At 32.6% G+C, this 24,413-nt stretch overlaps 1 protein-coding gene, 1 long non-coding RNA gene and 1 other non-coding gene across 3 annotated transcripts; 1 reads left to right on the forward strand and 2 right to left on the reverse strand.

Moving 5' to 3' along the window:
* The first annotated feature begins 4,676 nt into the window (after window positions 1-4,676).
* Window positions 4,677-4,783, forward strand: LOC120580760 (small nucleolar RNA R71). Its single transcript, XR_005646518.1, has one exon. It is a non-coding gene; the product is annotated as a small nucleolar RNA R71 (small nucleolar RNA).
* A 1,667-nt stretch (window positions 4,784-6,450) lies between these two features.
* Window positions 6,451-8,743, reverse strand: LOC11436411 (uncharacterized). The gene is made up of 3 exons (XR_003012101.2): window positions 8,652-8,743; window positions 6,966-8,229; window positions 6,451-6,511 (listed from the first exon to the last, which is right to left on the reverse strand). It is a non-coding gene; the product is annotated as an uncharacterized lncRNA (long non-coding RNA).
* A 6,465-nt stretch (window positions 8,744-15,208) lies between these two features.
* LOC11426662 (squamosa promoter-binding-like protein 6) lies at window positions 15,209-20,204 on the reverse strand. Its single transcript, XM_024784288.2, has 4 exons — window positions 20,025-20,204; window positions 18,719-19,447; window positions 18,042-18,178; window positions 15,209-15,901 (listed from the first exon to the last, which is right to left on the reverse strand). Exons 2-4 carry the CDS (start codon window positions 19,396-19,398, stop codon window positions 15,405-15,407), a joined length of 1,314 nt encoding a protein of 437 aa, XP_024640056.1. The 5' UTR covers window positions 19,399-19,447; window positions 20,025-20,204; the 3' UTR covers window positions 15,209-15,404.
* Window positions 20,205-24,413: the final 4,209 nt, after the last annotated feature.

The raw sequence follows: 24,413 nt of genomic DNA on the forward strand, positions 1-24,413 counted from the left end.
CCGACAGGGAGTAGTTTAATTCAATTAACCTTTGGAAATGATTAGAGAAGAAGAGAATTGTAAGTTGGGGTTTTCAAACGATTGAAAATTAATATAAAAAAAGGAGCCTCAGGATCGTTGGTTTCATCTAAATAACAAATCCTTCACAAACCAAACTAAAAGCTTATAATGTTATGTTAGACCTAATTTCTCAAGACAGTTTCTCTTATGTTCCTCTAGCAACCAAGTCTATTTCGCTAACTTGATTACTATTAGATTTTGGTTCCTCTAACAACCAAGCCTATTTCGCTGACTTGATCATTATTAGTTCCCTTGAAGATCGAAACTATATGTCTCAAAGATTTCAAAGACTATTTCGCTGCCTTTGAAATCCTTGTCTAAATTCACTTGTTCGAATATCAAAGTTCCACTTTCGTTTTATGAATTGATATTTGAGATGATGAATAAACAATTATCAAATCCTCCACTTTCGTTTCCACAGTTTGATAATGGTTGATCCATGTTAAAGCGGTGAATTTAGATAAGAAATTAGGGTTACATAAGATTAAGGCTTAGAGCTTGGTTTGATTAGGATTATGTCATTTAGACTTATCCAACAATCCCAAGACAAGAAGAAGTCTACTCATTAATGTTCATCATAGACAAGGAGAAGAAGAGAGAAAGCATAAAAGTAAATAACAAGAAAGTAAAAGAACTTTTATTAGAAAGACAATTGTCACATATTGTATTCCAAGAAAAGATGAATATTTGTGATGGCTGGCTACTCTATTTATAGTTTACATTCGACTTAAAATCTAAGCAATCACTAGAATGTTCCACAAGTAAACTAAAACAGAGTAGCTTAAAATCTAAGCAAAAGCAGCAAAAGTAGTTCTGGAGTGTGGCACGGCCGTGCCAAGCCTAGCACGGGTCGTGCCAAGCTTCTGACTTTGGGGGAGATATATTTTGTCTCCAAATCTTCGTATTTTCGTACCGAATCAACTCCAAATCCCTTTCTTTTGCTCCAAGACTCAATCCATCAAATATCCGTTCCTAAAATATAACAATATGGAATTAAAGTAAAATAGTTCAAAAAGGAAATAATATAAATATAAAATAAACTTAAATCTAATTAAAACGAAACTAAATAACATATTAAAATAGATAATAAATGACTCATTAAACTCCCCCACACTTGAATCTTTGATTGTCCTCAAGCAAAAGGCATAAATATGGTAGCACAAAATAATATTATCATATGACAATTTAATTAAAACACATGTCTCCTCAAGGGCTTCAATTTCAAGCGTACACTAATCACAAACTCAAGCATTTCTTGTAAACTTTATTCAACCCAACAATCAAGTTTCAAGTGAGTGTGTGTGTGTAGTCCAACCCTTTTCTTGCTCCTGTATAAGGTAGATATTATGAGGAAGAGGTTCTAACCTTAACACTAAAGTGACCGAGAAAAATCCTTTCTTCATTTCATATAAGAGAGATGGGAGTTAGCTTAGATAGATTTGACAATTTAGATACTTGGGGGCTTGTAGATGCCTAGGGGCTATCATTTCACATTGGAAGTCCATGAGGGGGTATCCTTTCCTCCAAGTTTCCATGATCACCCTAAGTAGTGCTACAACTTATTCATCTTCACTTAGGAAGTTCCTCTTTTTTAGAGGGTTTTATTCAAGCACAATTTGTTTGAGAAGTCATCACCACATTTAGGAAGTCAGTGAGGGGGTGTCCTTTCCTCCACGTGTTGGTGATATTCTTCTGCCCCATTTTGGTTTACACATTATAGCACATTAGAATTATTCCCACACAAACTTATACTACTTTTACTCTGAAGATTTTTAAGGGTCCAAGTTACCATTAAAGTTAGAACGTATTCCTTAAAATACCTATTCATACACTTACTCAAGGATTGCAACTAGGTGCTTTTCTCATTGCAGAATTTATTCACTTTAAAACAAGATGTGCGTATATCAAGAAAACTTAAAGCACAAGAGTTTACTTTCATGTACAAGAATTAACCAATTAAGAGGAGACAATAAAAAAAATTATGTCATGATATTTTTCAATAAAAATAAGCTACTTAACCATGCATTTCACAATAAAACAGAACAAAAGAATAAAGTTCAAGGGAGTTTGGAAACACTACGACTAAAGACACTTTATTAGGCTCCCCCCACACTTAGGAGAAGCATTGTCCTCAATGATTTAAAAGAAGAAGAAGAAAAAGAAGAAGAAGAAGAAAAAAAAAAAGATGATGAAGAAAGAAGAGAAGTAGAGAAGAGTAGAGGAAGAGGAGAGCTCACAAGTTTATTGAAGTCCATAAGGTAGACCTTGGAGGTGAAGGTGTTGCATCATGTATCGGAACATTTGATTGCTTTATTCATTTACTTGAGTGCCCCTTAGGACATCGTTTCTTAGCCCGATCATTTCAACACCTTGTCTTTATTGCTCGGTGCATGTTCTTTGAACTTTGGTTTGCATCCATGCCCACCGTTCATCATTATAGTTTCCACCGGCTTCTTGTTAATGGTGTTGTGCACCTACCTCCTCTTCATCACCACCATCATCACCATCATTGTGTACCTGTGGGTTAGTGCCAACATAAACCAAGTTTTCTACCACCTTCGGATTAGTAATATCTGAATTAGGTAGAATAATCAAGAAATTAGCATTATTGACTCTCCACTCATATTGGTAATTGTGAGAAGGGCTATGAGTTCTAATAAAAACATGGTAGTGAGGGTATCTAAGTCTAGGTAGTAGTTTCCCTCAATCATATTTATCTCTTTGTTCACATTTACCTTAATTTTCCTAACAATGAAAGTGATGATTCCACCTACCACTATATCACCTTTATATCCGGTTTCTTTCTAGCAATTGAAACAAGATAATAAATCAAATAATAGCAAATGTTAACATGGTGGTTATAAAGCATAGCCTACAACATAAACAGCTCAACAGTCCTCATCATTCCTACCTCTTTTCTACCCCATATGGTGCAAGCCATAACCATGTGAAGGTACCTAAGCATAGGGTTGTGAATTTATTCAACAGCCTAATCACATGTTCATCTATTTCTAGTCTATCCAAAGCATTAACATCAGGGTACCTGCAAGGAGAGATAGTTCTATAGATTAGAGAATTATACCTATTTCTTTGCTCGGAATCCTTGAATTGGATCCCATGATTGCGGGCTGTTGATTGCTTCTTGCTTGCACCTCTTCCGGAGGCTTCAATGTCCTCACCTTTCCTTTTTGATGCCATTGACCTTAGCTTGGTTTGGGTCTGGGTGGATGAATGTTGGTGAAGTTTGGAGAGAATTATGGAAGAAGGGTGAAAGGGGTTATTTGATTTGAACACGGGAAGAAAAAATAAAAAATAAATTTTTTATTTTTTTTTTGGCTGATGGGTTGGCACGGCCGTGCCACCACAGGCACGGGCCGTGCCAACTCTCTGGAAAAAGAGGGAAGATTTTTTTTTTGGTGGGTTTCTGGTCAATGGCTTCAAAAAAAAAAAAAATTCTTCACTTTCGCATCATATTTGGACAAATACCTACAAAACAAAAAAAAAAAAAAACTAAATAAAAGCAATTAAACTCGTGGGTTGCCTCCCACGAAGCGCTCTTTTAGAGTCATTAGCTTGACGATTAGAAGGTTTCTCTACCCAATCTTTCCCAAAGGGATAGTGGCATCAACCTGAGATTCTCTTCCAAATCACACATAGCTTTCTCAATGGTTTCACTCTCAATCACACAAGGGGTGAAAAAACTCTCAATCACTATGAGGTTAGGCTTAGCAAGCCTTTGTGGGACATGGATTTTGAGTTTATAAGGTGGTGAAACAATTGGCTTATCACTCTCTCCTATGACTTTCTCACCTTGTTGCTTTTCACTCTCTATCTCACCATCAATTGTCTTAGTTTTCATATTGGGGTCCTTTAACTGGTTACCGTCCCTAAGTTGCATAGCATTTATAAGGCCTTTGGGGTTGGCTTCAGTTTGACTTGGAAAGACTTCGGGGGCTTGAGTGGAAGTAGATACTTTTTGGGCCACTTGAGAGATTTGAGTTTCTAGCATTCTAGTGTGAGTAGCAATGGAGTCCACTTTAGATGTAAGCTTGACAAGAGGATCATTCAAAAATCCAGTTTGATTTTTAAGTTCTTGAAATTGCTTGGATTGCTCCATAGCATGTTTTTCTAGTAAAATTTCCAAGCTGGATTTTTGAGGGACTCTTTGGTTGTTTGCATAAACGGGTGGTGTTGTTTGTTGTCCAAAGGTATACAACTTTTGCTCGGGACTTTTAACAACACTACCTAGTTGGCATTCAACACCAGTATGGCCAAGTATTCCACAAAATTCACAAGGTGGTGAAACAAGAGCAGGTGCGACGACACTTACAGTTAATTTATCAAAATTTTGAAGAAGTGTGTCCACCTTAGAAGATAGATGATCAAGGATAGAAACCTGGTACATACCTGCCTCTTTTTTAGAGGGTGGAGGAGTACCTTCAGTGATAACTCTCTCACTTGTCCACTGATAGTGGTTTTGTGCCATGTTCTCGATCAAATTATATGCTCCTGTGTAAGTTTTATTCATCAAAGCTCCACCTGCAGCTGCATCAACATTCATTTTTGTGGAAAACAAGAGACCATTATAAAAAGTGTGGATAATAAGCCAATTCTCAAAACCATGATGGGGGCAAATCCTAAGCATTTCTTTGAAACGCTCCCACGCATCTTAAAGAGATTCACCATCTTTTTGAGTGAATTGTGTGATTTGACTCCTCAATTGAGCAGTTTTACTATGGGGAAAGAATTGGGAAAGAAATGCCTTCCTCATTTGGTTCCATGAAGTGATAGAACCAATTTGCAATGAATGAAACCAAGCACTAGCTCTATCCCTCAAAGAGAAAGGAAAGAGGTGCAGCCTTACGGCCTCTTGGTTTGCCTTCAAAGTTCCACTGAGTCTTAAAAAAATTGATTTTGCTGCACAAGGTAAATAAGTGCAGGCTTTATTTCAAATTTACTACCCTCAACCGTTGGATACACAATAGCATCGTACGGCTCATCTGAAGATGTGATTGCATACTCTTTGAGAGCACGTTTCTCATCCATATCGTTATTATCTTCTTTGAGCCATGCTTGAAATCAAAACGGTTAAAGATAGAAAACAAAAAATAAAATAAAATAAGGAGAAAGGGAGGAAGAGAGAGAGAGATATTTTATATATAAATATATATATATATATATATATATTTTATTTATAGAGAGAGAGATAAATATATAAAAAAGTAAAAAATAAAAAGATAAGAAAAAGAAATAAAATATTATATATATATATATATATATATATATATATATATATATATATAGACTAACCACAATTGAAAAATTAATCAAATTACAATAACTCCTCGGCAGCGGTGTCAAAAACTTGATGGGATAAAACCGCAAGTGCACGGTTCTATCGAAGTAGTAAAAATAGAGTATCGTTCCGACAGGAAGTTAGGAATTCAATTAACTTTAGATAATGATTAGACTAAAGGTTTATAAGGTAGAAAAGTTTGGGTTTTTAATTAAAAGCAAATAATAAAAGCCTTGGGATTATTGGTTCATCTAAATGACAAGTCCTTCACAAACCAAACTATAAGCTTATAACTTTATGTTAGACCTAATTTCTCAAGACAGTTTCTCTTTTGTTCCTCTAGCAACCAAGCCTATTTCGCTGACTTGATTACTATTAGATTTTGGTTCCTCTAACAACCAAGTCTATTTCGCTGACTTAATCATTATTAGTTCCCTTGAAGATCGAAACTATATGTCTCAAACATTTCAAAGACTATTTCGCTGCCTTTGAAATCCTTGTCTAAATTCACTTGTTCGAATATCAAAGCTCCACTTTCGTTTTATGAATTGATATTTGAGATGATGGATAAACAATTATCAAACCCTCCACTTTTGTTTCCACAGTTTGATAATGGTTGATCCATGTTAAAGCGGTGAATTTAGATAAGAAATTAGGGTTACATAAGATTAAGGCTTAGAGCTTCGTTTGATTAGGATTATGTCATTTAGACTTATCCAACAATCCCAAGACAAGAAGAAGTCTACTCACTAATGTTCATCGTAGACAAGGAGAAGAAGAGAGAAAGCATAAAAGTAAATAACAAGAAAGTAAAATAACTTTTATTAGAAAGACAATTGTCACATATTGTATTCCAAGAAAAGATGAATATTTGTGATGGCTGGCTACTCTATTTATAGTTTACATTCGACTTAAAATCTAAGCAATCACTAGAATGTTCCACAAGTAAACTAAAACAAAGTAGCTTAAAATCTAAGCAAAAGCAGAAAAGTAGTTCTGGAGTGTGGCACGGCTGTGCCAAGCCTAGCACGGGCCGTGCCAAGCTTCTGACTTTGGGGGAGATATATTTTGTCTCCAAATCTTCGTATTTTCGTACCGAATCAACTCCAAATCCCTTTCTTTTGCTCCAAGACTCAATCCATCAAATATCCGTTCCTGAAATATAACAATATGGAATTAAAGTAAAATAGTTCAAAAAGGAAATAATATAAATATAAAATAAACTTAAATCTAATTAAAACGAAACTAAATAACATATTAAAATAGATAATAAATGACTCATCATGAACGAAACTAAATAACATATTAAAACGAAACTAAATAACATATTAAAATAGGAAATAATATAAATATAAAATAAACTTAAATCTAATTCAAAAAGGAACTTATGTGCTCACTAGACTACTTCAAGAACTTATGTGCTCACTAGACTACTTCTAGAACTTAAATGCTCACTGAAGTGTTTAAAAACATAGTCATAAACACAGTAAACAAATCTTAAAACAACCACCATGAATAAAGCATAAACAAGAATATGAAATTGCAACACTAAATTAAACCATCCATCACTGAGCGTTTCAGAAAGCGACTGACTTTAAATGTGCAATACCGGTTTGTTTGAGATATCGAGGTAGACTCATTCTTTGCTGCGGTCAATCTTTCTTTGCAAGCAGTCTCTTTAACGCATATATCTTCCAAATTCACTAACAATTCTCTCATCTTCTCTGACAATTCCTTCATTTCTCTGTCACTACTTTCTGCTGTTCTTGAAAAACTTCCGATTCACTCTCAGCATCTTCAAGGAGCTTGCTATTATTGTCTCTTTTCTCTTCTAGAATATCAAATTTATCCAGAATTTTAATTGCGCCAAGTACCTCAGCTAGACTCGTGGAAAGCCATTCAAGCTCCAATTTCGTACATTCATGTAGTCCCTTAACAAGAGAAATCTTGCTTTCCACGAAACTTTCTTTGTCTTTTGTAAGATCCATATCTCAAAAATCGTGTAAGATTTCACTGATTATCTCCAATAATTTTGAACGGTCTTTCACCGACCTTGCCACACAATAATTAGAAATATCACCATGATTGAAGATAATTTTTCTTAATATAGGCATGAATTCTTGCTGCACTTCATATCTATGAATCGTGTCTTCAGGCTAGCTTTGTACTTCTGAATGAACCCATCACCATCGTCATTTCTCAACATGGCAACCACTTCATTTCTAACAAAGCCAGCCTGAAGACACGGTGGTTTATGGATATGAAGTGAAGCCAGAATTCATGCACGATTTTCGAAAAATTATCGGCAAGCATTGAGATATTTCTAAGAATTGTGTGGCAACGTCGATGAAAGACCGTTCAAAATTATTGGAGATAATCTATGAAATCTTACACGATTTTCGAGATATGGATCTTACAAAAGTCAAAGAAAGTTTCGTGGAAAGCAAGATTTCTCAGTTAAGGGACTACATGAAGGTACGAAATTGGAGCTTGAATGGCTTTCCACTACATTTTGGTACTAAAGCTTGAATGTCTGAGAAAAAGTACTAAAGCTTTCTTCCAAATCCCCATTTTCACATTAAGCTCGATCATGAACTGTAATATACTATTTTGTTCCATAAGCAGAGGTACCTATATTCAAATTTAACCATAATAGTACTTACATGTGAAAAAGAGACAAAGCTTGCCAATCTCCTCTGCGATTCCAACAGCTCCTCTGTAGTGTTCCTCTCCATGGTTGTTCTCAGACATGTAGAGATTTAGAGATGACAAATTCAGCTGAAGCACATATATGCCGTCTAGTTGTATCACATTCCTCTTCGGCCACTGTAAGTCATGTCCCGATGTATGCAGCTGAGGAGTTATGTTACTTCCTATGCTCAAAATAATTTCATTTATTAGAAGCTAACCACACTTCAATAACCTTAAAAGCTAATTATTGTAAGTATTGATCAAAAGGCAGAAATTGAAAGCAATAACTTTCACCAGAAAAACACTATGCAAATAACTGTAGAAACTTATGCTTACAACAATAATCAGAGACCAAAAGCTATAACTACAAATTACAATCAATTTGAACACATTTCATATTATCATTTTAAATGTATTGAAGAACCAGACCAACACAAGTAAAGAAATTGTAAATTCATATAAAATCAAATCTAGAAATTGTATCCAAACATATAACTACAACAAAATAAACCTTCACACTCCTCAACTGAAAATCAAATCTAGAAAAATAACCTAAATTGAGTTAATTAATCACATAAGAGAGGTTAAACATAGTTTTAGATACCTCAGCTCTCGATAGGTTGCGAAACAGCGGCATCTGTTGCGAAACCGAGAACAGTGACAACAATTCTGATGGAGCCATCGAAAACATTAATTCACACTTATTAAGAAAATTAATAGTGATTTGAGTTATAATTATAATTTTTTGCATTCTTCTTCGAATAAGTTTCATAGAAAGAAGTAAAAATAATTCTTATTGGTTAAAAATTATGGAGAACAAATTGAATACAATTTACATTTAATTTTACAATGAAAGAGATGAATTATTTGAAAAAATATAATAACAGCATAAAAATTGATCTTTTTTTACTTATATTTTGAAACAAACAATATGAGATTTTTTTATTTATATTTTAGGACGGAGGGAGCGGTGGTTTTTTTTGACTCAAAATTGAAGTGAAATGTAAAGCTTGTCAGCGTCACCGTCCACGTCCACTGATTTTAGTTTTATTTTGAGTCACCAACTAATTTATTTTTGGATTAATTAAGTTTTTGGTCCCTATAAATATTTGCAGTTTTGTTTTTACTTCCTATAAAAATAAATCACACTTTTTAGTCCTTATAAAATTTTCCGTTAGTGTTTTTAGTTCCTGTTAAATTAAAATTTCTTTAATTATGCTTAAAATTTTAAATTTTTTAATGATTTTTTACATACTTGTTTAAAACATTATAAAAGGTTCCGCCACAATAAATTAGCTCAAAATTTTATTTTTAGGTCCAAAATTTCGTTAGTTTTATCTTGAATTTTTGGCGTTTTAATAAAATTATATTTAATTCATTATATATTAAAAAATTCTAATTTTTTATAAAAGAGATTATTATAATGTTCTTAACATGTCTGTTAAAAATCATTTAAAAATATTAAAGTTTAAGTATAATTAAACAAATTTCAATTTAACAAGGACCAACGCATACTTTTAGTCTTTGTAAAATTAAAATTTGCTTAATTATGCTTAAACTTTTAAATTTGTAACATATATTTTTCACATACTTACTTAGAATATTATATAAAGTTCCTTCGCAAAAAAGTAACTTAAAATTTTATTATTAGGTCCAAATTTTCATTAATATAATCTTGAAAATTTGGCTTTTAGAAAAATTCATATTTAATTCATTACATGTTAAAAAATTAAAATTTTTTACAAAAGAGTGTCTTACGATGTTATGAACATGTATGTAAAAAATCTTTCAAAAATTTAGAAGTTTAAGCATAATTAAACAAATTTTAATTTAACAGGGACTAAAAACACTAACAGAAAATTTTATAGGGATAAAAAGTGTGATTTATTTTTATAGGAACTAAAAACAAAACTGCAAATATTTATAGGGACCAAAAACTTAATTAACCCTTTATTTTTTTAAGTAACCGACCAACTAATTTATATAATTATATAATTTCTGCATATTGTTATTATATATCATGAGTTAAACGAGCAAATGTTTAGAGCACTTACAATAGAGTTCTACCTTATATATCATGAGCTACAATTACCTTTAATTATAAACATAATCACCATACCTTATTCAGTTAATAGTTGTGTAAATTATTACATGAAAATGAATAGAATGCTACTATCAATTACAATTTTGAAGTCCAAAATACCGTTTTTACGAGGTATTGATTGTTTTGGGTGTTGGTTATTACGGTTTTATTTTTTTTTTTGTAAAAGACATATCATTTGATTTCAAAGTGTGAGTGTTTGAAGTTAAACTACCACCTTCATTCTTAAGTAATGTTAGATTTTCTGTTTCCGGTATATTGCAGAAAATATTATTTTATTTTATTTTATTTTATTAATAAATAATCATACAGTACAAATATGATATAAGACATTATCAAAGGGCAATATGACATGAATTATAGTAGTGATTATGTGAAGTCGAGAAAATTATAGTTTGTTTAATCTGCAGCTGATTACCTCAACAACACAACGCATGCTTCCATTAAGACATCCGCACCGAACAAAAATACTTTTTTGGTTAGTTATTTTACTAGTATATATTTTTTTAGAAATACTATTATATACGTTTTTACTATAATATTATAATAAAATAAAATAAAATGTTATTTAATTAAATCCGGGGTTGAATTTGGTTCAACCCTGATTGAACCTAAAACCTTAAACCCTCTCCTTCACCGGTTTAATGTTCGGTCCAGTTCTGATTACCTTAGTTTTTAGTAAAAAGCAAGTGGGAGTAGGCTTGCTAACTTTCTCCTTCATGTGTTTTTAGGTTGGAGTAAGTTAGCAGCCCCCTTCTATAAAATACTACTTTATTTTGTATGTGAAAATATGTTACTGACATTGATCAATCTAATTGTGACACATGAGCCAAATTAACTATTTTCACTCTCTTTCAAATCTTTTCAATCTTTTTTCGTTTAAAAAAACTATGTTGTCACGTGTCACACTTGAATTGGTCAATGGCATGTGACATTATGTCACACAAGTACAATCCGTATTTTGTGTTCTTATATTTGCATAAACAAATTATGTCCCGGTATGACAGCAATTTGAAAACTCATGGATATTTTCAAAATAACAACATCAATTTAGTATTTTTATAAAATATTTGTTCATTTTATATGTGAAAATCAATTAAATATTTGCACCGCACTCGTTGCTAATTTATGTATATATCCACGGAAACAATTTTTTATGTCCTAATATGATAATATTTTTAAATCCGTGGGTATTTTTTTTTTTTTTTGTATCTTTAAAATACCAATATTAAAGTTGTAAAATAAGAGACAAATTTTGTCGAAAATAATCTTTAAGAGCAAATACTTGGCAAATCTTTTGTGGATAGTTTGATATGAAGATATGTGAATGTTTTCTAAGTGTTGAATATGATGTTTATCATAATGTGTTGTATTTTCTCCTTTACTTGAATTGTGAGAAACTGAATGGAGTTGTTGAACTATATGATATAGTTGATGTTGATTAATGCATATATGTTGATTGATTGTGATATTGTTGGTGAATACATATATGTTAATTGATTGTGATATTGTTGGTGAATGCATATATGTTAAGTGATGGTGATGTGTTGGTGATTTCATATATGCTAAATGATTGATGATGATGAGGTGATGACTCTTAATTGATTTATGACTTGATTGATTGTGTGGACGTAAATACTTGATAATGCCATTGTTGTTGAGGTGATCAATATAATTGGAGCTTATCATTTATATTGTTGTTGAATATTATGAGGTGATTTTACATTGTCGAGTCTTTGCTTGTATGTCCATGCATCATAATCATGTTGAGTCTTGATGTTGTAAAGGAGGGTTACTCTTTTACTTCGGTGATAATGTAAGACGGATGTGAAATCTTACATATGATGTTTTTGTTGCATCATGGGTAACGATCTTGAGGTGATTTGGTACCACATGCATATATGTGTCGGGAATAGCCGCATAGCATAATTGGCATGAGTCTTAATTGTTTACATGTGAATGATGATTTTTGATGATAAGTGTGTTTGATGAATACATACTTGTGACATTTGGATTGATTGGTTGATGAATTGTGTCATAATTGAATATGTGACTTGATGAATTTGTGCATTGGTGAAATTGTTGAATGATGTGATCTATGTGGATTGTGTATATGTACATTTATGGATTTTGTTGATAGTTGTAAATAAATGATCTATGCTCTAATCGCATATCTTGCTTACTTGTGCTTATACACTTGATGAATCTATTTGATGATAATTATTTTGGTAATAGTGATGAGGTGAGAATTATATATGTTTTGATGATTTCTTTGAAAATGATGATTGCTGGCTTATAACTTTGAAATGATAAATTGTGCTTGTTGAGTTAAGTATGCTAAATGAAGAATAATGTGAGTAATCCTTTCATTGATTAATTGTTGATAAATGATGAGCTTATGTCGATGACTTGATTAGGAATTGAGTATGCTTGCTATGCTATGTTAGTAACGTGATAGCTTGAGATGTATGAGATTGAGGATAATAATCATGTGATGCTAGTATTATAGGAGGGATGGTTATGTATATGTGTTATGCATGAAATCCTTGAATGCTTATGTTTGTTTATGTTGATTATGATTGATGTGAAGCTTACCCACTAGATCTGTGATGGACCGCCTACCTGTTTGTATGAATGGGTAGACGGCGTGCATGACTAGTTTGCTTTTGGTGAGTTGCTTAATGATTGCTAGGACATAGCGGAAGCTAATCTTCGTTATCGTTTCTTGGAGTCTTAGATTAGGCTCTGATTAGGACGTTGATCTTTATGTCTTTGTTGGATTTATTTATTATGGAGATTTTACCCATATGTCGGGATTTGGAGAATTTATATGATGATGTATTTTGATCTCATGGCATGTATATTTTGGAGATGTATGATTTATATCCGCTGTGACTGTTGAGAATTTTTATATATGCATGTATGTTTGGTTTTGTTGAAGACGTAGCACCTATAGTAGAAAAGTTGGTAGAAAATAGGCTTAGATGGTTTGAACATGTAGAGAGAAGACCCGTAGATGCCGTGGTAAGAAGAGTAGATCAAATGGAGGAGAGTCAAGTTAAAAGAGGTAGAGGAAGACCTACGAAAACTATTAGAGAAACCATTAGAAAGGATTTAGAGGTCAATAAGTTGAATCTAAATTTGATGTATGATAGAACATTATGGCGTCATTTGATCCATGTAGCCGACCCCACTTAGTGGGATAAGGCTTGATTGTTGTTGATTATTATAGTCTAAAAAAACAATTTTACGATTGTATAGTTTATGGCGACAATTGATTGATTGTATAGTTTAAAACCCTACTTGACATTTTATTATATGAATATTATTACAAAGAAAACATCAACAAATGAATAATTGAAATTCCCTAGTTAGTATTGAAGACCGACCACACGTGAACTTGTGTATTCTCAGAATATTTTACCACGAACTTTGTGATGATGGAATCCACCGCAAAGTTGCAAGTTGCATTTCTTGCTGCTAATATAAAATCAACTTTGCTTCTGGAATTTTCTTATTTTATATTCAGGGTATATTTTTTTGATGGCTGCTCTAAGCTAATTTCTTATGTGAAGTGCTGAAGCTGTAAAGAAGAACAATACCTTATTTGGAACGCATTTCTTTCTAAATGTAACCATTTTTTTAAGTGTCACATGGTGAAGAATACTCTTAACCTTTTTAGACCATTTAAAGAAAAAACTTTGGTAAAATTAGCAAAAGGTAACACTGCCTTTAAAGGATATCATATACATTTTTATGTACACTAGTTCATGATTAAGTATATTCTTTATAACTATAAAATAATTCTTTTTATTGTCTTAACTCTAAATTTTAGGAGAAAGATTCAGGAAATTTGAAATCCATCTAAAAAAGGTAAATAGTCTGATCAAATATTAATTTCATTTTAACTGGGCTAAATTAATTATTTTAGTATAACCATTAGTTTTTATATACTTTTTTTTACAAGAATTGTTTATATACTTATAGACTTAATATATTATTTTTTAACAGAATACTTATTATATGTTGATCCCTTCTTCTCTCAAAAAAAAAAAAAAAATTAAATAATGTTGATCCCTTCTCCAACCTTAAACATTCTTATCTTTGTTTCCTTGGACGATTGATATGGGCCAACTACCTAAATATTTAAAATCTAAAGTAGATAGCCTCAATAATATCTTCTACTTTTTAGTAGTTTCCTGATTCCATTTTGCATCTTAAGTGTGAACCTGGCCAAGTCCTTGATTTGAAACTTCCATAGAGGGAATAATCTACTTTGTCTATTTTAGTTTATGAAAATCCTAAGAAGCACAATCCTTTTTTAAACATAATAAGCACAATCATAATATGCAATTATATTATGATCCCTCATGCTCTTAGCTTCTCTAAAGAATATAATATATAAATATAGAACAATCGTTTATCATGATAAGTGTTTGAAGAATTTATTGTCACGACAATAGATAAACTCAAATAAATCAATCCAAACTTACGACAACAGATAAGTTCAAATAAGTCGATCTAAACAAACTTATAAGTTAGAGACACTCATCATCATACAAGATCGATATTGTAATATTTTTAAGAAGATATCAAATCCTATCCAAAGCTTGTTTGATGTTCAACTCTAATCACAATAGGGCCCCGTTTGGTTTGAGCTTATGAAAAATAGCTTATGTAAATAAATAAGCTTTTATTTTAATCTATAAGTTCTGACCAACGAAAATTGTATTTTCATAACACATTTTTTTATAAACTACCTTAAAAACTTATAAATAATACATAAAAATGTATTTATTTGCATAAGCTGTTTTATATAAGCTCTAAAATAAGCTAATCCAAACGAGCCCTAGATAGTAGTAGATACTCCCTCTTGACGGCATGAAGAGTGTGTCTTGAAAGTTTTGCATGAATGAGATATGGTCTTATAAATGGAAAGCGTTCTTCTCACTTTACAAGCCGATATTGTATAGGCAAGTTAAGTCGAGCAAAATTTTAAGACAATTCAACCATTAGGCGACATCGCACTTTTTAAAATAAATAAAAAAATAATCCAGTGATTTTGGTGTTACAAAGTTGGATTTTCTCTCAACTTCTACCAACATTGATATCCCTCATTTTTCTACCTATCATTGATCCATACTGAGCCATTAACAAGTCCATCCACGTGAGGAAAAATCTCACCAAAATATATCATAAAAATAAAGTATCAACAAATTGAATCAGTTACATGACACATTAGGCTTATAAAAGCCTTTACACGTTTGAGAAACAACAATCTTCATTTTCCCATTTTACCAAAACAGAATTTCTTTGCTTCTCCACCCTTTGAAGGTTAGAAGACAATTGAAACAGATCAACAGTGCCACCATGTTCAGATTTGATATTTTCCTTAGAGTTTATCCCACATGGAAAAGACTCATTTCGTTCATGTTTATTCATTGAGCTTGTCATCAATGGTGTTTCAGAAACTTGGTCACCTCTATCTTGCGTGCGGATGTCCCGAAAAAAAGTACTTGAAGTAGCTGATGGATTTCCTGCTGCTTGGTGCAACGGATTCTGTGACTGAGCTGACAGAAGAGAGAGAGCATGGCTAGATAACTCGTGTCCGTGTGTAGCGGGCGCTTCTAGTTGAGGGCTGCAAATTGGGTCCTCTTCCAGTTTGATATGTCCACTTTGAGAGATTTGATCATGCTTTTCTGGGAAAAGGATTCCACTTTGAAATATGTCTTGAAAGGAAAAGTTGTTAGTACCTACACATTTAGTGCAAGAAAATTTGTTAGATTCTTTGCTATGTGTGTGGAACAACGTTCCCATCGGGAAGATTTATTTTAGAAATAATACTATTATAACAGAAGAAAAGTGGACAAGTTTGTAAATTAGTTTTACACTGACATGAAAGTACATTATTTTGCAGTTATTGTCAAAAGGAAAAACTATCATGTCTTCACATTTATACTATCAGCTTGAATTGTTGCCTCATTAAAATGTAAACCAGAATAACAGCAAAAATGTAAAGACATGATATTCTTTCCAATTTTTTCATTGTTTTGGACAGAAAATCATTAAAGATCCAACAATTTTGACGTTTAAAAAGTTAAACGACATTTATATCTAAAAAAATAAAGGGCCAGTTTAAAACTTCAAATTAAGTTAAAGAATCCCTGGTGTGGTTTTGCCTAATGAGCTTTCATTGGATGTTGTCGGTGTAAAACTAATTTACATCTACATGGGAATCCTCGTTAAACTCTTATAGCAGACAGGAGCTCCAAACATCAAACAGAAAGACAAATACTGTAACAAAGATAGACTTTGCATCACTTCATTGTAATCGTTAACAATCCCTAGTGCCTTAAGTACACACACTTTACTCTTAGGGTATAATACATTTTACATTTTCGTCCAGTTTATTTATTAGGTATTTAGCAATCTATTATATAGTGCATGTTTTATCTTCGTCACAACATTCAAACAACAGTAACCTTCTATTGAAATCATGAATTGAATAAATGATTTAAATAATGGTGGAAATGCAAAATATATGTCCTACCACGATAGCGAAAAACTAGTCTTACAACACTGGTATGATTGTCTTCAACTTTGTGCATAAAAAACTCTGATGGATGCAAACAAACACTTGTTAAATGGTCCACATCATTCCCTGGGACCACAAAAATTAAAAGATGGAGTGTGATAACATAATTTATGAAGCTTTATGTGCCTCTTTTGTTTGAAATGTTTAAAAAATTGCATGCTCTCTTTCTAGATTCTAAGGTTTTAATTTAAGTTCATGGCAGGAATTGTATCATTATATTGAGAAAGCTAATCCACATTACTTAACCCAAATTTCTTATAGTAATTGACATCTTAATATTAAATGAAGACATGTATAGTTTTCTTTAAAATGATTTCATTCCAATGATTGATATTTCATTCAAATTTAGTTCGGCATAATTTGACAAAGTTCTTGACATATCTGCTCTTATAGTGACAAGTTGCATGATATCTTATAATTTAGGCTTTGAGGCTACTAATAGAAAATTCTAAAACTGATTAATACTCTTCCCTTGAGGACCAACTTGAGAGATTTCAGCTATACAACCTGTATACCATAAGCTAATAGAAAAATATATCATATAGCTCCACATCACAAAGTCAAAAATCTTGCACTAGTATTCAAATTTTATATTTAATAATTTAATGAAGAATAAATTTATCCTATCAATTTTCTTTCAATATGTAGTGACATGTAGATAGACCCTACCATCACACAAAATCCTAACTAATATGGTTAAGAAACCTCCTGAAATAGAAACCTTCTGATTTTTAAATTACATATGGTGGTTAAAGATTAGAGGTATATCTGATTGTATATTAAGCACCTAATCTATCAACTCTTTACTATAATTTGAAGTGGTTATACTTGCTAAAAATGATGCGTCAAAAATTTGATTCACTAAATCTTATTAAAAACTGAAATTTACGTAGTATGCCACAGATTTTTATCGAAGTCCATATGAAGGATGCTACACTTTTATAATCAATTTCGAATGTTTTTTCTGTCACTACGGTTAGGTCATATTTGCCCACTTGGGTTCTAAATTTTATAATCTCTTCACAAATATCTCATTCCTAGCATGGAATAGATAGACCAGACCTAAATCCTCGTAAACACAATGATGGCCATTTGGAAATATAATTCTAGTTGTTAGGTAAACTGTATTGAACGCTTCACGGAAATATCATTTGTTCATGGCTACATTGAGTTTCAAGCATATATATCAGCAACTAACTATCAGACATAAATTCTCAAAAGAACTGATGAGGTTATCAACCAATTTTTGCTGTCTTATCTATTTTAATGAAGATGCTAGCAGAATGTATATTTCATACCTTGATATGACTGAAGAATCTTGTGTTGTTTACTAGTCATGTAATCAAACTGAGGTTTCCTTCGGCGCTCATTGTGTCCAGCTAGACGCCTGCGACAACTGCGCTTACCATCGTCGAACTCAGCTACTAGATGGAACCTAATTCAAGAACAAAAAAAAGCATAATTAAGTAACAAATCTAAGATTACAGAGCAGTTTGCAAGACTGGACATTTACAAGTGGTCCATTAACAATTCTAAGATATTACCATGTTAGAATTTAGACTATGAATGACTACTTTGGTCATATATTAGCAAATGTGCGATCTCAACATATCTATTCTATATCAATATCATATACACTAATTGATCAGAGCATTGTGAATTCTCAAATAAACTAGACGGCATTTGGAAAAAGAAAACTCTTAAATCATTTTATCAATAGTATCCCTAAGAAAACCATAAGAAAGTAAAATAATACGAGAAGTATTGATGGCTTGTCTGATTTGAGAAAACTCTTAAAATTCTTTTCTGGTTTTACTAACGACATTTCCTAATTGAATATCTCAAAGAACTATAAAAATGGGGTATGTCAATAATCGAACAAATATAACGATCTTATATGGTTAGAAGATGACCATCTGATCGTAACAGAAGTATAGAAATGTAATTTTAGTTCCAAAGGAACCAAAAAATATACCTGCTGCACTGCTGACAAAACCTCTGTTCAACACCATTGACGATAACTTTAGCTGTCTTGGAGTGAACATCACAAACTTTATGCCTTTTGTGGTAATCTTTCGAGGAGCTAAGATCCATATTACAACCATAAACTTGGCATACAGGAGCCAAAGCAGGTAAGCTAGAAGTGCGGGATCTCTTGGCTAACACGTTTTGATGTATCGGCATAGATTCAGAAGTGAATGTTTTTCCATCTCTATCACTGCCCCCACCTCGACAATCTACTAATCTCCCTAGCTTCAAATCAATCAACGAAGAATCATGATTTTTCGATTCAACTCGAGAACTTAAATGCTTTGCCTCAGAATCTTCTTCCGCAAAAGATGAATCAAAAGCAATAACATGGACCGAGGAATTCTCTCTTTTACTAGAATTATTACTATCCAGCTCACAGCTAGATGTCTGAACCGAACCACGAACAGTCCTAGAAGATTCCATAGGAAATCCCAAGTCTACAAATTCCATACTTTTAACTACCTCTCTATCTGAATTAAATCCATCTCTCTCAAAGTTACATGAAGATTTGTTTTCCCATTCAACCAAGGGTTTTCTACTTCTCATAAAAGCATCAAGTGAAAAATCCATTTCATCAGAAAACAAATAGCTTCTCTCTTCAGGGATATAACTCCAAGATTCCATTACTACAAATTGAATTGAAGTGACAGAAATATTGAAATAGTGAAGAAACCTACCACAATTGAAAAGAAATACATTATCACTCATTTGCTATAATCAAAAGTTTATATTGATAAATATTCATTTAATTACAACTAATTCAAGCATATATAAATACAATACAAAGTATACAACTACAAATTATACATATATAAGATACAATTAATGAACACTAGAAAAACATAAAACAAATAGAAATAACATAACCATATCAAAATAAAACAAGTTCCATCACCTATGTGATAAATAAATCTACCATAGAGAAGAAAAAGAAAGAAAATAACATCCAAAAATCTCAACTTTTTCAAAAGGGTCATTCAAAGTTTGACACTATAGGCAAACCAAGGAACCATCAAATAAAAATTTCAAAAGGGTAACCAAAACCAAATCAAACCCAGATTGAATAACAAGATATCTTCTAAGTTCATTCAACACTTATAACATTTGAAACACAAATGGAAAATGAAAAATCTATGCAGCCATCTCAATATTCCATGATTCTATCTTTCAATCTACACAGTTTCTTGAGAACAAAACAGGATCCATGCAATCAAAGTAAAGAAAAAGTGGTATCTTGAAGTAACAGTAACCTGAGAGATGAATTGTGGTGGCAACTTGTGAGTGGTTTTGGCACACAGAAGAGTGAACAGTGAAGAGAGAGAGAGAGAGAGAGAGAGAGAGAGAGAGTGGTTTATCTTAGAATAGTTGTAACGTTGAAGTGGAAATAAGATGAGTCAACATGATTTCCTACCAAACGTTCAAACCAAAAGCATGTTGTTGATGTCTATTTTGTAGCTTTTGAGAAAACAGTGCAATTCCATTTTAGTACAATTGATTTGGTTCTATTTACAGAAACAAGACCAAAAAGTGGCATCGAGATTTTTAAAGTTAGGACAATTCCTTAGGTGCTTTTTGTATGGTTCTTAACTAAAATTTGAAAAGCAGATAAGAAATTGTACCTAAGTTTTCTCTTTAATTAAATTCGGTCATTAACTTTTACACTGTATTTGGTAGAGGTGATTTAGAGAAGAGAGAAATAACAGAGAGAGAAATAGAAGAGAAATAGATGACTTTTCCTGTTTAGTTTAGGGTAGAGATAGAGAAGAGAGAAAGAATTACGTGGGACCTACCATCTTTTTCTTTCTCTACAAAGCAGCGAAGAAAGTGAGTTGAAGGCCATTTTTTCATCTATTTCCATTACTACCCTTTTCTCTTTCTCCCTTTATTTACCTTGTACCCTGTGACGGAGCCACGTATTGGTCAGCTGGTGCAGCTGCATCCCCTCAAAGTTTTAAATTTAAACCAATATTTTTTATTTTATTCATTTTGAACCTGCTCAAATTATAACTTTGCACCAGTTTAAATCTTGCCACTGCACAATGGTAATAATAATAGTGACGTATATGCAGCTAATAATAATAGGCCAAAACAACATAGCCATTGGGCTGGACCCTACTAAATGTAGTGATATATGCAGCTAATAATAATAGGCCAATATATATGTTACACTTAATACTTGAAAAAAAAAAACTATGAAACACTCAAAAATTTAATTTGTATCAATATATTCGGTCTTTAAATTAATAGTTAAATGCATTATATTTTAAAAAAATTACAACAACTAAATTCATTATCCAAAGTGACGAAATAAATTTTATTGATTTTTTTTTACAATAAAATATAAAATTTTTGATATGATTCTTATAAACAATGAGATGATATTTTTTTTCTTATGAAATGACATTTTATAAAATAACAATTTGAAAAATAGCTCTTTATTTCATAAAAATAATTGGTTATTTTAAAAAACAAGTATACCGGTACACTTAAAATGTAACTTGACATCAATTTGGATCAAATTTAAGAGACTAAACTCTTACAATGTGACAAACTAATGTTTAAATCTGACTTAAAGAGATACTTGTGTTTTGTACCTGACGTATCTCGAAACTCAAATAAGATTATCCTCAACAAGAAGAATTTATAAAAAGAAATATTAATTTGAGGATAAAAATGTAAAGAGGATAAAAATGTGAGGTAAATAATATTTTTATTAAAATTTAAATATATAATTTTAATAATATGTACAAAAAATAACAATAATGATGATAAAAAAAATTTAAAAAATTGCATCTCCTGACCCAAGGTCCTGACTACGCCACTGCTTCTACCACCTCTATATACTTTGCCTTTCTCTACCTTTCTCTTCACCTGCTGTAGTGCGGCCATTTTTATGTTTTCTTTTGCACATCATTTGTTGAATTTCCTATTAATATATATTTTTTATGTTATTATGTATCTATTTTCCTGTTATAGGTTTAGTGAAAGCTGGAAATTTCATTGGTTAACGTTGAAGATTAGTAGGTTTTATAAAATATAAAAGGCTTAATTACACTTTTGGACCCCTATCTTTCCAAAAGTTGCAGTTATGGCCCCCTAACTAATTTAAATACAAAACAACCCCCTATGTTTTGATTCTTTGGCAGTTTTGGACCCTCAGTCCATTAGTGAGGTGCCACGTGTATTATTTAGGGGGGCATGTGGCAAAGACTATTCAGATGTTTTAGAATGGATTTCTATGAGATATTTATGATGAGGCCTTTGTGCCAAAGACTATTTAGATGTTGAAATAAATTCCGCAGCCAAGCATTGAATATTTTGTTATTAAATTTTTTATGGATAATTAGTTAATTATTCCGTTAAAGATTTTTAAGAAAAGAAGTGTAGCATTCCGTTTATGTGGAAAACTCTGATTATTTTTATGAATTTTTTTTATGTTGGGAAAACGGGATGTTACACGAATTGTGTGCAAATTTCCAGAATTCTGATGAGATTCCTGATGTGCCGCCAGAAAGGGAAGTTGAATTTTCGATTGATCTTGTTTCGGGTACGAAGCCTGTGTCTATGACTCCTTACCGTATGTCGGCTTCTGAGTTGGCTGAGTTGAAGAAACAGTTAGACGATTTACTTGATAAGAAGTTTGTAAAACCGAGTGTTTCACCTTGGCGAGCGCCAGTATTGTTAGTTAATAAGAAAGATGGTAGCATGAGGTTATGCATTTATTATCGACAGTTGAATAAACTAACAATAAAGAATAAGTATCCACTTCCAAGAATTGATGATTTGATGGATCAGTTACTGGGTGCACGTGTGTTTAGCAAGATTGATTTAAGATCAGGTTATCACCAGATTAAAGTGAAAGACGAGGATATGCAAAAGACGGCCTTTAGGACACGTTATGGACATTACGAATATTCAGTGATGCCTTTTGGTGTTACTAATGCACCGGGTGTGTTTATGAAGTACATGAATCGTATTTTTCATGCGTATTTAGATCGCTTCGTGGTTGTGATCATCGATGATATTTTGATATACTCTAAGTCTGAAGAAGAACATGTTGAGCATTTGAAGATTGTTTTGCAAGTGCTGAAGGAGAAGAAGTTATATGCCAAGTTGTCAAAGTGTGAGTTCTGGTTGAATGAGGTGAGTTTTCTTGGCCATGTTATTTCTGGTAGTGGTATTGCGGTAGATCCGTCTAAAGTTGATGCAGTATCACAATGGGAGACTCCTAAGTCGGTTACCGATATTAGAAGCTTTTTGGGTTTGGCAGGTTATTACCGCAGGTTTATAGAAGGATTTTCTAAGTTAGCACTTCCGTTAACTTAGTTGACCTGTAAAGGTAAAGCTTTTGTGTGAGATGTTTAGTGTGAGAACAGTTTTGTTGAAATGAAGAAGCGGTTGACGACGGCTCATGTTTTGATTTTACCAAAGTCTGATGAACCTTTTGTTGTGTATTGTGATGCGCCAAGTTGGGTTTAGGTGGTGTGCTTATGCAGAATAACAAGGTAGTGGCTTATGCATCGAGACAATTGAGGATTCATGAACAAAATTATCCTACTCATGATCTTGAATTAGCTGCAGTGGTCTTTGTGCTTAAGATTTGGAGACATTATTTGTATGGTTCTAGATTTGAAGTGTTGAGTGATCATAAAAGTCTGAAGTATTTGTTTGATCAAAAGGAATTGAATATGAGACAACGAAGGTGGCTTGAATTGTTGAAAGATTATGATTTTGGGTTGAATTATCATCCAGGTAAAGCTAATGTTGTTGCAGATGCTTTAAGTCGGAAAACTCTACATATGTCCGCTATGATGATCAAAGAGTTAGAGCTGCTCGAACAGTTTAGAGACCTGAGTTTAGTTTGTGAGTTGTCACCTCAGAGCGTGAAGTTAGGAATGCTAAAGATTGATAGTGAATTTCTGACTAGTATTAAAAAAGGCAGAAAGTGGATGTAAAGTTTGTAGATTTATTTATTGGTGGAAATCAGACTGAAGATAGTGACTTTAAGGTCGATGATCAGGGAGTGTTGCGATTTCGAGGCAAAATTTGTATTCCTGATGATGATGAGATGAAGAAGATGATTCTTGAAGAGAGTAACAGAAGTAGCTTGAGTATTCATCCGGGAGCTACGAAGATGTATCATGATTTGAAGAAGTTGGTTTGGTGGTCGGGGTTGAAACGTGATGTGGCACAGTTTGTATATTCATGTTTGATTTGTTAAAAGTCAAAAGTTGAGCATTAGAAACCTGCTGGGTTGATGACATCTTTAGAAGTGCCAGAGTGGAAATGGGATAGTATATCCATGGATTTTGTGACAAGTTTGCCGAATACTCCAAAAGGGAATGACACTATTTGGGTGATTGTGGATAGATTGACGAAGTCGGCTCATTCATTCCGATTAATATCAGTTGTCCTGTATCTCAGTTGACGGAGATTTACATCCGCGATATTGTGAAGCTACATGGTGTTCTGTCAAGCATTGTATCAGATAGAGATCCGAGGTTTACTTCTAGATTTTGGAAGAGTTTGCAAGAGGCTTTAGGTTCTAAGTTGAGGTTGAGTTCGGCGTATTATCCGCAGACAGATGGCCAGTCTGAAAGGATGATTCAGTCGTTGGAGGACTTGTTGAGATTTTGTGT

Source organism: Medicago truncatula, chromosome 5 (genome assembly GCF_003473485.1).
Source record: "Medicago truncatula cultivar Jemalong A17 chromosome 5, MtrunA17r5.0-ANR, whole genome shotgun sequence".
Taxonomy (NCBI): domain Eukaryota; kingdom Viridiplantae; phylum Streptophyta; class Magnoliopsida; order Fabales; family Fabaceae; genus Medicago; species Medicago truncatula.